General features: G+C 46.1%; 1 protein-coding gene across 1 annotated transcript in view; it reads right to left on the reverse strand.

Annotated features, from left to right (window-relative positions):
* Positions 1 to 2,298: 2,298 nt before the first annotated feature.
* FAIM2 (Fas apoptotic inhibitory molecule 2) overlaps positions 2,299 to 15,294 on the reverse strand; it is a 216,232-nt gene continuing 203,236 nt past the window's right edge. Inside the window, exon 12 of the mRNA XM_086936398.1 lies at positions 2,299 to 2,589. Coding sequence (XP_086792524.1) covers positions 2,440 to 2,589 — 150 coding nt within the window. The 3' untranslated portion in view covers positions 2,299 to 2,439. The remainder of the gene's footprint in view (positions 2,590 to 15,294) is intronic.

Raw genomic sequence — 15,294 nt, forward strand, 5'->3', positions numbered from 1 at the left:
GTGTATAACAAATGCAAATACTCCAACCTGTGCATACATATTTATTTGCATGTAAGCATGACTTTAGGTTATGTACTCTTTTTTTGGGCCCTGGAAGCTTTGAAGGCCTTCAGAAATTCAGTCATTCATGCTTCATTCAGCCTCAGGAAGAGAATCTCTCCAACAGCCAAACCTAGGGACATGTTTACAAGGAGCTAGTGCCATTGCAGTGTCATTTTTTAATGCAGCGGTGGCGCATTCAGTGCTCCACAGTGCTCCATATTTACAAGCTGATACATTAGGCCCAATGCGTCAGTTTGTAGAAGCCTGTTTCAAATTATACCTGCGTCAGGTATAATATATGCAGGGTAGGTGCTCCTACATTAAAAGCCAAGTAGAACTGATGTAGTGAAATGTACAGCTTTTCACTGCGTGACTCTACGACTTGACGGCATCAAAATCCCTATGTCTTCCCAATCCAGCTTAAAGATTGACGCATGGAAGTCGACTCTGTGTTGTGACGCATTGCTGGAGTTGCATCAGTCTTAAGGACAACACCAGCACTGTGTCACGTTAGCGCCAAAAGATGCAGCAGAATTTCTGATGGATCAGTGAATCCTTGCGCCATTGAACAATATATAGTAAATACATAGTGTCCATGACATCGTTAGGACATTTGAGGCAGGCACAAGAAATCTGACGTATCGATGCTGATTCGTCAGTTCTTGTTAGTATGCTCCCTAAAGTTTATTTTGAAAACTGTTTGCCTGTGTGTGTGTGTGTGTATGTGTGTGGTTGGGTGTGTGCAATATTTACAGATGTAAAGATGTACAAATCTACCCTGCTAAAAACTGGACAACCAAAAACAGGGTTTGCATTTTACTATCTGAGCTGTGCACTAAACATCATGTTATGCATATCCATAAAACTTTATATCCCATTTCAAACTATATATCCACCCAGGCAATATAGCTGCCTTAAAAAGTCTATGAGCACTCAGCAGAACTGAGGACCCAATAATGAACTCTACACATTAATTTACTCTATACATCTGTAGACAAATGAACACAATCAGAGCGGAAATACACATCTTGACTGACAGACACATCTATTAAAAGTACTCCACTAGATTAATACACACAGACTGGACAACACACTAATTAAACCAAATGCCCAAACAGGTACCTACAGTAAACACTCGAAATATATATATAAAAAGATCCCACTCAAATAGATCCCCTTATTGCAGCTTTTTAAGTTCTAGACATCACCCATTAAATACCGAATTTGCTAACTATCTCTTTAAAGCTGTATTCATGCAACCAAATTGAGTGAAGCCCACCTACATTAAATTCAGTCACTCCAGTCCAATTCACAAAGCTTTCCTCTGTAGAAAATTAGACTTTATCCAGAGTAACTCACTATAGCAGCTACAATTTAGCACAATAACAAAGTTTATCTGAGGAGCAGATATGGAGAAGACTTGTGCGCCAATGAGCTGTTCGTCTGCGCGTAGAATTTGCAAGGATTCGCTCAGAACGTCCAGTCTGAAGATGCCCCATGAATCTCCAGCTTCGCTTTATTGCACATTTTAATGAATATTATACAAGGTGGGAGTTATAAGTTAGAGATGTCCAACCACATTTTTCAATTGTCATCTTTATGGCCCAGGCTCCCAGGATTCATGGATCCATTCATCTGCATGCAGTTGTGATAACGAGTATTCACTGTGAGCATGCTGGTGGAGATAAGCAACATGCTATAGTTCTCCTACAACAAGACCAGCACATGCTGTATGTGAAGGGCTGTGTTCACATGGAGGCACCTACCAGAACCTGAAGTGTGCATACCTGCTCATTCTACAGATTTGGAGGTAGGACCTTGAGTGAAGACATATTGCACATTCCTCCCATTTTGATAGCAAGTGCCTATGTGAGGCACTGAAGGATTCACCTTCGGTTTTTCGGGTCATGGATGAGATACATGCGTATTTATAGGGACCCCTGTATTCTCTGCCCTAGTTTTCTACTTCTTTCCTAGCAGCAATCCAATCTAGTCACACAAGTGAAATCCCCCTCAATCAGCTAAGTGGTATGGAAATATGGAGACTGCAAGCTATGAGCATTGACCATTACGTTTATCTCCCAGCATGCTGTGCGGGTGTGGAGGAAGTGACTGTTGACAGGGCGAATAAAGTTGCATTTGTACAATTATAGGAAACCTCTGGGTGTAAAAAGCCATAATCACTGAGTAGAAGCACCAGTGGAGATATGGTGTAAAATATATTGCTGATGAAATCCATACCATGGACAACGATCGTGAGTCCTCTTACACAATCAGAAACTGGTGAAACTGCCTTAGGGAACAGAGCTTGTTATGAGGAAAACATTATTTTTGTGTTTTTCCTCATTTTTGTGTTTTTTTTTATGCTTCAGAAGAGGGAGAATTGAGATTTCGAGGTCACTCGCGGTTTGAGCCAAAGATTTGAAGGAAGAAGGAGAAAATGTAGACGATGTCCAAGTAAATATTGAGGGCTCCGAATATGTACTCCTCTGGACTGATGGAATACCGCCGGTTCCCCATCAGGAGCTGGGTGTCAAATGCCAAGAACTGTAAAGAGGGAAAGACAAAAAACACAAGGAGATGTGAGAGTCGACATAACACAGAGAGAAAGTTATTTTCCAAAGATTATGTGACTTGGGTTTCCTATTTTCATGTCTATTTTTACATGAATTCAAAGGAGTATTTTCCAGATTCTGAAAATCAGTGGTTATGTCTGTATATTCTATTGTCCCAAAAATTAGCAGTCTGTCTCTCATGTTTAATTTGCATGTATACATAGTTATTGATTTACTGTAAGACAATCTTCACAATGTTTTTGTGCATAAGGAGTCGGTTTGATATTAATGAGTAACAAGATTGCCCATTTCTTCTACACTTTATTGAAAATCTTAAATTGGTTTTAGATAAATTGGAAAATAAAATGGAATACGTATATGTTTAGCCTTCTGTCCAAATTGATCTCTACTCAAAACACTCTAGTCCAAGATTAAGTCACTTTTGTGGCATTAACCATAGCATGAATTTACAGTTATGTAAATCATTGCCGTATATTTTATACGATGATATACAACCACAGAAATATTTATCCTTCCCTTAAGATCATGGTGTTGGGCAGGCAATATTGTCACTTAGATTAGGGGTACTACCACTCAATGCCTAGAAAAGTCATTTGTGTAATTCTGTCTATAAGACAGGCTCATGTGAACTGTGTCATGGAGGGTTACAAATTAAAGACATGCACTTTATGTCTGCCCTTCAGTCTCAGTAGTGCACCATCGTTATTTTTTAAGTTTACCATAACAAGTACTCCTGCCAGTGCCTCATCCCTGGTGGTCTAGTGGAAGAGCCTGCTCTTCTGCTAGTCGGCTTTGTGTGCGTCATCTTTTTCTGTTTGCCTTTTTTCTGTCTACCTTTTTCTTTTTGCCTTTTTTGGGTGCCTTCTTTTGTTTACCTTTTCTGTTTTCTGTTTGCTCCCCACTACTGCTGCCCCCAATGCCCAAGCCCCCCAGCGTGTTGCTCCTGCCTCCCAGCTGCTCACCCTCTCTGACCCTTAAATAATGGCGGCCTCGGTGCACCAAGATGAGCAAGACCTCCAACCTCCTGATGGGAGTCACCGCTCTCCCCCGCGCAGCTTCACCGTTAAGGCTCTGCCCTTAGCGCCAGCTTGAGCTTCAGGTGAGTGTTCGCACCTCATCCCTGGTGATCTAGTGGAAGAGCCTGCTCTTCTGCTAGTGCGCTCTGTGTGTGCTATCCTTTCTGTTTGCCTTTCTCTGTTTTTCCTTTTCTGTGTTTGCCTTTTTTCTGTCTGCCATTTTCTGCTTCCATTTTTTGTTTGCCTTCTTTGTCTGCCTTTTCTGTTTTCTGTTTGCCACCTGCTGCTGCTGCCCAGTGGCCCCTCTCCCCAGCGTGCCTCTTCTGCCTCCCAGCTGCTCACCCTCCCCAACCCCTACTTAAAGGGAGCTGCGCAGCTGGTGCGCCGAAGACGCCCCAAAGGCCAGCCGGCCTGAACCTGTCTACGACCAGACCACTACCAGTGCCAGGGACCCTGGTCCCCCGAATCCCCCGCCGTTACGACCCCAGCACTCTCCACACACTCAACCACAGATGCAACAACAACTGCCAGCTCTCTACGTCGAGCAACACCCAGGGCCCAATCTGCTGCTGACACTGCTGCCACACCTTCACCCACCTCGGGATCCAGGCCGCCACCCCTAACTCACCAGACGGCACCGTACAGAAGCCACTGAACTGCATCCTCCTCAACATACGCTCCCTGAACAGACATGGCGTAGAAATAAGGGACCTCCTCAACACTCACTTGCCCGACGTCGTCTTCCTCACAGAGACCTGACCAATGCCAGCTTCACTTCCGACATTGTAACCACCATCCCCGACGGATACAAGATCCTGAGGAAAGACCGCCACAACCGCCCATGAGGAGGCCTGCCATCATCCACAAACGTTCCCTTCGATTAACAACCACCAACTCGGACGACGCCTCGCCCCTCATTGAACACATCGACTTCCAGATCCTGCCTAACCCCCAGAACGACACTACTAGGAACACTTGCCTACAGACCTCCCAGACCCGCACCCCCTTCACCAATGTAATTGCAGACCACATTACACCCCATGCCCTCGCCTATAGGGACTACATTCTACTCGAGAACCTGAACTTCCACCTAGGCAACCACAGTGATTCCAACACCACCACCCTCCTGGAGAACCTTACTCACATAGGACTGAAGCAACTTGTCTCCACCCCCACTCACACAGCAGGACACACACTCGACCCGATCTTCGCTGGAGGAAACAACATGCGCTTCAGCCAAACAACAGAAACGCTCTGGACAGATCACCATTGCATCCATTTCTCCTTCTCGAAACCCACTGCACAGAAGTGCATGCTCCTCCCCCCACGCAGAAGCTGGAACAAAGTCTCCAAAGAACACCTCACCTCCGCTCTCACCTGCACTCCTCCCCCAACTACAACAGACACCAACACAGCGGCAAGCAACCTCCACCAATTTATTGCCAACTGCGCCAACACTCTTTCCCCCCTCCAGAACACTGCGAGACAGACGACACAACAAGAAAGCCAACTGGTTTACCACGGACCTCCGAGAATCCAAGCACTCATGCCTATGACTGGAGAAGACGGGGAGAAACAACAAAACCCTGGAAGCAAACTCCACCTACAAAGCAGCCATCACAGCACACCACCAACTCATCAAATCAACAAATAGAATCTTCATCTAAGACAGAATCCTCTTCAACATTCATAATTCCAAGGAACTCTTTTCCATCATCATTTTTTCTGTCTGCCATTTTCTGCTTCCATATTTTGTTTGCCTTCTTTGTCTGCCTTTTCTGTTTTCTGTTTGCCACCTGCTGCTGCTGCCCAGTGGCCCCTCTCCCCAGCGTGCCTCTTCTGCCTCCCAGCTGCTCACCCTCCCCAACCCCTACTTAAAGGGAGCTGCGCAGCTGGTGCGCCGAAGACGCCCCAAAGGCCAGCCGGCCTGACCCTGTCTACGACCAGACCACTACCAGTGCCAGGGACCCTGGTCCCCCGAATCCCCCGCCGCTACGACCCCAGCACTCTCCACACACTCAACCACAGATGCAACAACAACTGCCAGCTCTCTACGTCGAGCAACACCCAGGGCCCAATCTGCTGCTGACACTGCTGCCACACCTTCACCCACCTCGGGATCCAGGCCGCCACCCCTAACTCACCAGACGGCACCGTACAGAAGCCACTGAACTGCATCCTCCTCAACATACGCTCCCTGAACAGACATGGCGTAGAAATAAGGGACCTCCTCAACACTCACTTGCCCGACGTCGTCTTCCTCACAGAGACCTGGACCAATGCCAGCTTCACTTCCGACATTGTAACCACCATCCCCGACGGATACACGATCCTGAGGAAAGACCGCCACAACCGCCCATGAGGAGGCCTGCCATCATCCACAAACGTTCCCTTCGATTAACAACCACCAACTCGGACGACGCCTCGCCCCTCATTGAACACATCGACTTCCAGACCCTGCCTAACCCCCAGAACGACACTACTAGGAACACTTGCCTACAGACCTCCCAGACCCGCACCCCCTTCACCAATGTAATTGCAGACCACATTACACCCCATGCCCTCGCATATACGGACTACATTCTACTCGAGAACCTGAACTTCCACCTAGGCAACCACAGTGATTCCAACACCACCACCCTCCTGGAGAACCTTACTCACATAGGACTGAAGCAACTTGTCTCCACCCCCACTCACACAGCAGGACACACACTCGACCCGATCTTCGCTGGAGGAAACAACATGCGCTTCAGCCAAACAACAGAAACGCTCTGGACAGATCACCATTGCATCCATTTCTCCTTCTCGAAACCCACTGCACAGAAGTGCATGCTCCTCCCCCCACGCAGAAGCTGGAACAAAGTCTCCAAAGAACACCTCACCTCCGCTCTCACCTGCACTCCTCCCCCAACTACAACAGACACCAACACAGTGGCAAGCAACCTCCACCAATTTATTGCCTCCTGCGCCAACACTCTTGCCCCCCTCCAGAACACTGCGAGACAGACGACACAACAAGAAAGCCAACTGGTTTACCACGGACCTCCGAGAATCCAAGCACTCATGCCTATGACTGGAGAAGACGGGGAGAAACAACAAAACCCTGGAAGCAAACTCCACCTACAAAGCAGCCATCACAGCACACCACCAACTCATCAAATCAACAAATAGAATCTTCATCCAAGACAGAATCCTCTTCAACATTCATAATTCCAAGGAACTCTTTTCCATCATACAAGAATTTGCCAGGCCCAACAGCGAAACAACCGACGCCCCTCACTCCCAGACCTCTGCAACAAACTTAGCTCCACCTTTCACCTCAGGTTCAAGACGCTGTACGACAACATTGATGACCAAGACCATGGCTTCACCTCATCTCCAACCCACAATGACGCCATCTGACAGACCCTCCTCACCTGGACCCCTCTCACCACAGAAGACACAGTAAAGACAATGGAGAGTATCCACTCTGGAGCACATACTGACCCTGCCCACCGTACATTTTCCACAGGCCGGCCACAGCCATCGCACCCGACCGACGCAGAACTATCATCTGCTCCCTTGAACCTGCCACATTCCCCGACGATTGGAAATGCGTCAAAGTCAACTCCCTCCTAAAGAAGCCCTCCACAGTCCAGACGGATCTCAAGAACTTCAGGCCCATCTCACTGCTCCCTTTTGCTGCCAAAGTCATTGAAAAGGCCGTCAACACCCCACTAGCACACTTCATAGAAACCAACAGCATCCTAGATACCTCTCAATCTAGATTCCGCAACAACCAAACCACCGAGACGGCCCTCATAGCCTTCACCGATAACATCCGTGCCCTCCTCGATCAAGGCCACTCGGCAGCCCTCATCCTCCTGGACCTTTCAGCAGCCTTCAACACTGTCTCCCACCGCACACTAGCCACCTGGCTCCACAACGCCAGCATCCAAGGAACAGCCTTAGACTTGATACAATCTTTCCTCTCAGGCAGAACACAGAGAATAAGACTTCTACCCTTCCTCTCAGAACCGAAAGAGATCAGTTGCCAAGTGCCCCAAGGATCCTCCCTCAGCCCCACACTCTTCATCCTCTACATGGCCCCCCTCCCAACCATCATCATAAACCACGGACTTAACATCGTATCCTATGCCGATGATACCCAGCTCATCCTCTCCCTCACCATGGAACCCGACATCACGAGGCACAATTTCCAAGAAGGCATGAAAGATGTTGAAACCTGGATGAGCAACAGCTGCCTGAAGCTCATCTCGGAGAAAACAGAAGTCCTCATCCTCAGCTCCACCCCCTCTGCATGGGACAACACCCTGGTGCCACCCGCCTTAGGAAACCCACCCCACCCAATGGACCACACATGCAACCTCTGCATCATACTCGACTATTCACTCACCATGAACCGCCAGATCAACGATGTGTCCTCCACATGCTTCAACACCCTCCGCATACTTCGCAAGACCTTCAAGTGGAACCCCCCGACTCCAGGAAGACCATCACCAGCAGACTGTACTACGGAAACACTCTCTATGCCGAAATCAACAAAAAACTCTGCAAACTCCAGACCATCCAGAACGCCGCAGCCGAACTTATCCTCAACATCCCACAATATGACCACATCACCCAACATCTCCGTGATCTCCACTGATCCCCGTTGAAACTGCTCACACACACCTACAGAGCCCTCCACAACACCAGACCCCAATACCTCAATGAACAAATCTCCTTCCTCGCCCCCAAGACAAAACTCTGCTCAGCCGACCTTGCCCTAACCCCCGTTCCTCGTTGCCACAGGGCCAGAGCAGGTGGCAGATCCTTCTCCTACCGTGCAGCCAAGACCACAAATGAACTACCCCTTCACATCTGACGAAACCCTACACTGCACCAGTTCAAAAAGGACCTCAAGACCTTGCTCTTCGAATGACCAACGGAACTGCTCACACCCCCTCCCCTAGCATCTTGAGACCCTCACGGGTGAGTAGTGCGCTCTACAAACTTTGATTGATTGATTAATTGATGAATTGACTAATTTAATATTATCTCCATCGGATGAATATGCATGCTATCAATTTTTTATAATTTTGTAAGTCTTTTTTTAAACTGTTTTAATTATTTTAAGTATTACAGTAATTGATTTGTCACAATAGCGGTAATAATGTTATATATTGATTATCCCACTAGGGGTTCTAATCAATAAAACAATTTGTCACTTTTCTCGTCGGCCATGTCTTCTTTGTGTGACAAACATATGGAATTGAATAAGTGGCCAAAAGAAAGTTATTTTAAGAATATCTCCTCAGCTGTGAGCAGGGGCGGATCACCCAACTGCTTTCAAGCAGTGCCGAAACAAAAATATAAAATTATAATAACTTTCAGTTCTTATCATTTTATGTTTGGCTGCTTTGTGGGCGGGCAGGTGGGCAGGGCTGCTTTGTGAGCAGGGCAGGGGAGGAGTAGTTGGGCCACTTCTAAAAGTGCACAGTAACTGTATGGTCAGTCGCTTTAGGCCGCACAAGCCAGTCATGCGCACTTTCCTACTTCTCCATTCAGGCTGCATTACAACCTGAATGGAGACCACCCCTACAGCCCCTGGCCACCCCTACAGCTCCTGGCTGAGCACCGTGTTACGGCGCTCCGACCAATCACAACCCAGCAATTGCAGCATTGTGATTGGCTTAGGGTAGGGAGCCTGTCTGCCTGCTTCCTGTTCCTGAAATCGGTAGCAGGAGAGCAGGAGCAGGAGCAGTGACGCGGGACCGGATGACAGCAAGGTAAGTAATTTTCTAAAATGTAATCTGTTTCCCTCCCTCCCGCAATCACAACCTTGTGTGACCCCTTTCCTGCAGTCCCCCCCCCCCCACCCGCCCCCCTACCCGGAGTCATGCCAGCCGCTGCTGGCTGTGAGGTTAACCCAGGTCAGGGAGCCTTGAAGAGCCAATAGATAACAAACATCATATCAGATGCTGAACCAGTAAAAGAATGCTGTAGAGACATGCCTTCTTGTGCAATGTTGCAGTGATGATGTATACAAGCTTAGTTAGAAATGTTTAAATGTCCTCTATTAAATATTGAGGTATGTCCTTTTGTACAATGTATGATAATTGAGACTTATTCTAAAATTCTGATGTATTGTGTATTGAAAACTGTCACTATTATTTTGTTTATAGGTTCATAATTTTGCTTTTGATTAAGGGAAAATAGTACTCCGGAACCTTACAGAGACGCAAAAAAACTAGAACTAATTCAACCCAAATAAGATAAGGATAAAACAAATATCGACTGAGCTAATGTTGTGCAGAAACTTAAGTTCATTCCACTTTATTGACTGTGATTTGCATTCTTTGGATAAGATTTGCAGGTTCTGGTGATAAAGATTTGTTGGTGGATAGTGGAATTGAGCCGGTTGGACAGGTCACAAGTGCGGTATTCATTCATACATGATTATACCTTAATTATATTTATTTGGCAACATAGGTACATGTGGAAGACAGTGACCACTGGCCTGCTAGTGTCACTGTCTCTGGGGGCGAATACCTATACACACATTCTCACTGGTATAAAGGCTGGAGGACTGCTAATTTAAGGACCCTTTGATTTTGGTGTTCACATCACTCCTTATCAATGTGAAAACACATATATAAAGCTATTTGGCAATTACACTCTTGCTGCACCTCCCCCGTCCCATTAAGGATGTAATAAACAAACCATGGATCCTCACAGGCCGCTTTGTCCAGCACATGTGTAGTGTGCAAGGCGGTGGGAGGGGAATCCTGCTTCCCAGTCTGAAGCTGAGTGTGGGGGCCAGAGCTCCCTCACGACTCCACCTCCAGCAAATTAGGAAGCCTGCTCAGCAGGCATACTGTTCTTGGATCCCACAAACCGGCACGCATGATCCTAGTATGATGTGGGGAGTCAAAGTCAGCATGCATGCATGCAGCAGGCAAGACATCCTTGGGGAGCCGAGAGCCCTCATATCCACACCCCCAATTGAGGCCTGTAGGCCTCCAGGACCCTTTGCAAATCAGAGTCAACAGCTTTGTGGGGCGGGGACCAAGAAGTCCAACACCTATGCGACTTGAAGGACTGCTAGTATTGCATGCCTGCAAGACACCCTGTAGGCCTCTGGGACCCCATGCTTGGTAGATATGACACGCCAGAGGCTTGCCAGAACCCAGGCCCAGAGGCAGGACATGTATGGGAGTGGAGAGCTCCGATGTGACTTGCCCCCGCCTTCAGTGCTGGATGTCAGGAGGACTTGTTAGTGTTGAAGATGCAGCAGTGGTGGCCGAAATAATGAACCATTTCCCAGAATTCCCTACTAGTACGCGCCACTGTGAAAAAAATAAAGCCAGCACTGGAGCTTCAATGAGTATGCCGCTGCCCAACCCCTCTGCGGCCTGGTCACTCCATCACTCCATCTCTGATGCAAACTAGCAGCATCCTTTTGCACTGTTTTCTACTTTTAACCAAACTACCGATTTTTGGTTCAATCGACCGAAACCGGATACCGCAAACCATGGGCCTCATTTATGAAAAGTGACGCATCGCTGCGTGAAAACAGCGATGCGTCACTTTTCACTGCGCACTCCTTGCGACACCAATGATGCGTCATATTTAATGTATGACGCATCATGTCGCAAGGACTTACAGATACGTCAGTATTTCTGACGCATCTGTAAGCGCAAAAGTGACGCATTGCTGGAGTGTGTCACAAAAGTGACGCATCTCCAGCAATGCGTCCTTTCACATGGGGAAAGCCCCATGTGAAAGGGCTTGCGTCAGTCTTACGCCTGCTGTGAGGCAGGCGCAAGATTTTGACGCAACAGCATCCTAAAAGTGACGCAGTGAAATCTCATAGATTTCACTGCGTCACTATTACGAGGCTTTTTGTGGGGGAACGCCCCCTCTGCATACATTATACCTGACGCAGGTATAATGTGGCGCAGGGGTTTACAAAGTGACGCATCTACCTAGATGCGTCACTTTTTAAATATGGCGCAACAAGGCGCATGTTTTACGCCGCAGATGCGTCACAAAAAGTGACGCATCCGCAGCGCAAAACTGACGCAAGGCCTCATAAATGAGGCCCCATATTTAATAAGCATCCACATTGCTGAATGGACTACCCCGTATCTAGTGAGGGGGGGGGGTGTTCATTCGACCCCAATAGTGTGTGTTCTAGCTGCAAGAGAACAAATCACAAAAAAAGGCACGGAATAAAAATAAGGAATATAAGGCATCACTGACTACAAAACCTAAAGGAGGCTGCCTCATTAAATAACCCTTCAGTCTAATCAAATATGGCGAGGGAGTGGAAGGAGGGGGAGCGGAAAGGGTGCACGCCAAGGGACAGAAAAAAAGAAATATGATATTTTATAAAATTTTAAGCCCATCAGGCCGAATCAGTTTACTTTTGCCCCCTACCATAGTCCTGGTAGGACATGGGGCGAATTCTGATTCTTGTGCAAACTGGGTTTTGCAAACGGATCGTAATTCAGAGGAATTAAATCATTTACAGGGCGGGGTAAATACCTCACCCTTTACCCGTCTTTCAAATTAGAGCCCCTACCTTTAAGCATTTAAACAAACACATGCAAACAAACACACACACACGCCCACTGCTGATCTCCAAGATAGGAAGAGGGCACTTGGAAAATGTAATTGGTTGCCAACGCAGAGAGTTTAAGTACCAGGGGAAAGGAATGTCACACACACTTGCATTACGAGGAGAAAAACCCTTGTCTCCCGTCGTGCACGAAGTTAGAAGCAAGCTGTTGTGGTAGTCAATCATATTTTGTTGTCAGAAAGATATAAGTTTCATGAAAAAGCTGTTATAATTGCTTGTGTTCGCTTTGAAAGACAGCAGTTCAATTTGCTGAAATCCCACAGTAATTGGAGTGATTTGTCACAATAGCCTGATGGCATCATCCAAGCTACTGCTTCTCATATTACTCTATCAACTTCTAAGTTATTTTAGAGAGCAAAGGGCCTACAAACATATACAGCATAGATTGATTGTATGTACATGTGTGGAGTAGAGTGGAGTAACGTAGAGTGGAGTGGTATACAGTGGGATAGCATAGAGTCGACTGCCATAGAGTGGAGTGACGTAGAGTGGAACAGCATAAAGTGGAGTACCGTATAGTGCAGTAGTGTAGACTGGAGTGGCGTACAGTAGATTGGAGTGGAGTGTATTATCTTAGAGTGGATTGGCATAGGGTGGAGTTGCATTCAGTGGAACAGTGTAGAGTGGTGTAGAGTGGAATAGCGTAGACTGAAGTGGTGTAGAGTGGAGTGGTGTAAAGTGGAGTAGCGTAGAGGTGAGCAGCATACAGTGGAGTGGCATATAGTAAAACAGCATAAAATATGGTGGTGTGGAGTGGCATAGAGTGCAATAGGTGTGGAGTGGCATAGAGTGGAATAGCATACAATAAAGTGGCGTAGAGTCGAATAGCGTACAGTTGAGTGGTGTAAAGTGGAGTGGCATAAACTGGAGTGGCGTACAATAGAGTTGTTTAGATTGAAGTGGTACACAATAGAATAGCGTATACTGGAGTGGTGTACATTGGAGTAGAATAGAGTGAAATGGTGTGGAGTGGAGTGGCAGACAGTAGAAGAGCGTATACTGTTGTAGCATAGAGTGGAGTGGGATATATTCGAGTGGCATACAGTGGAGTAGAATACAGTGGAGCTCTATAGAGTGTAGCGAAGTATAGTGGAGTGACAGAGAGTGGAGTGGCATACAGTGGAATAGCGTACAGTGGAATGGGGTAGACTGGAGTGGCATAGTGTGGAATGGCATAAATTGTAGTGTTGTACAGTGGAATTACATACAGTGGAATATCATAGATTGAAGTTGCAAAGAGTGGAGGGGCATACAGTCTAGTGACATACACTGGAGTGTTGTTGAATGGAGCAGCATAGAGTGTAATAGGATAGAGTGGAGTGGTGTTGATTGAAAGGTCATACAGTGGAGTGTTGTAGAATAGAATGGCTTAGAGTGGAATAGCGTACAGTGTAGAGTGGAGTGCCTTAGAGTGGAGTGGCATACAGTGGAGTAGCATACAGTGGAGTGGTGAAGAGTGGAATAACATTGAGTGTAGAGTTGAGAATTGCACATTGTAATAGCGTAGAGTGCAGTAGCATGCATTGGTGTGACATACATTGGAGTGGCATAAAGTGGAGTGGCGTACAGTGGAATATCCTACAATGGAGTGGTGTACACTGGAGTGGTGTACTGTGGAGTGGTGTACAGTGTAGTGGCATGCACTGTAGTATAGTAGAATGGAGTAGGGTACTGTGTGATAGCATGTTTAAGAGTGTAGTGGGGTAAAGTGGAGTGTGGTAGAGTAGAGTGGCGTACAGTGGATTATCATGGAGTGGAAGGGCATACAGCAGATCAGCATAGAGTGGAGTGGTGTATAGTGTAGTGACATAGAGTGAAGCGGTGTAGAGTGCAATGGTGTACAGTGGAGTGGCATAGAGAGCGGTGGCATAGAGTAGAGTGGCATAGAGGTGAGAACCATAATTGAAATTGACGTAGTATGAAAGTGGGTGAATGGGTGTAGATGTACTGTGCCAGAAATATAGATTATGAGTTGTAAATGTTAATTTTTTGCCAGTAGATGTAAATAGTGAACATAGTGTTAAAGTTAAAAGTGATAATATTGTGCAGTGGTATGCTGTGGTAACTTTGCAGTATACTGTGGTAGATGCAAATGAGAAGAAAGTATTTGAATGATTGATGTTTTAATAAAGTGGTCACCGGTGGGGAAAAAATAGCAAACCTAATACCTACCTATGTCTATTAGCATTACATAGAACACAGCCAAATTGTACCTAAAAACAACATGGATGCCTTTAACGTTTCTAAAGGCAGTCATTAGCCAATCACATAAAGCCTTGTCATCGCTATGCACCGCAGTACTTCAAGGACATTTTATGAAAGTACCTCAACAACAGATATCACTAAGTTAAAATGCCTTATCACTTAACAAACAGATACTCTACTTACCTGTAAAACTCAAAAGGATCACCTGCACACTATAATGTGTAATCCTACCATACTTCATGGAAATCCGGATGGGAGTTTGGCCGCTATGCATAATTACAAAGTCTATTGAAAAATGCATTGGTGCCCAAATGCGTTTGGACCCCCCTTTTGTATTTGCTCCTTCTTGATCAATCACAGTGAATCTTTCCATTCTCTACCACCATATAAATTGCAAAAGGTCTTTGAAACTTTCTTGGAGATTTGTCAAACGGGTGAAAAATTATTAATGGATTAAAATCAGAGGAATTCCTTTCTTTGGTAACCATAACTTTAATTACAGAGTGGCTATTGCCGCTATGTAATATACCTGAATAAAATAACTTTTCATCAACAATCATTATCTTTCGTGTTGCACCACTGACACTGACATTTTGCTTCTTCCTACCACATCATGCAGCATTAAATAATTTGCTTTATTATAATTGACATGCATGTATAGTGTCACTCAAGAGCCAGTTTGCTAAGAATAGGTTTAAAGGTACTTCTAGTACTTTATCCTTGAAAGCTGACAGTCTCATGTTTCCCAAAAATAACAATAAATGTATACAAGAATGTTTACTCAACCATCTCTACGGATTAAGTAGCTCAATTACTACTCAAATAATAC

Source organism: Lissotriton vulgaris, chromosome 1_1 (assembly GCF_964263255.1).
Source record: "Lissotriton vulgaris chromosome 1_1, aLisVul1.2, whole genome shotgun sequence".
In the NCBI taxonomy this organism is placed as follows: domain Eukaryota; kingdom Metazoa; phylum Chordata; class Amphibia; order Caudata; family Salamandridae; genus Lissotriton; species Lissotriton vulgaris.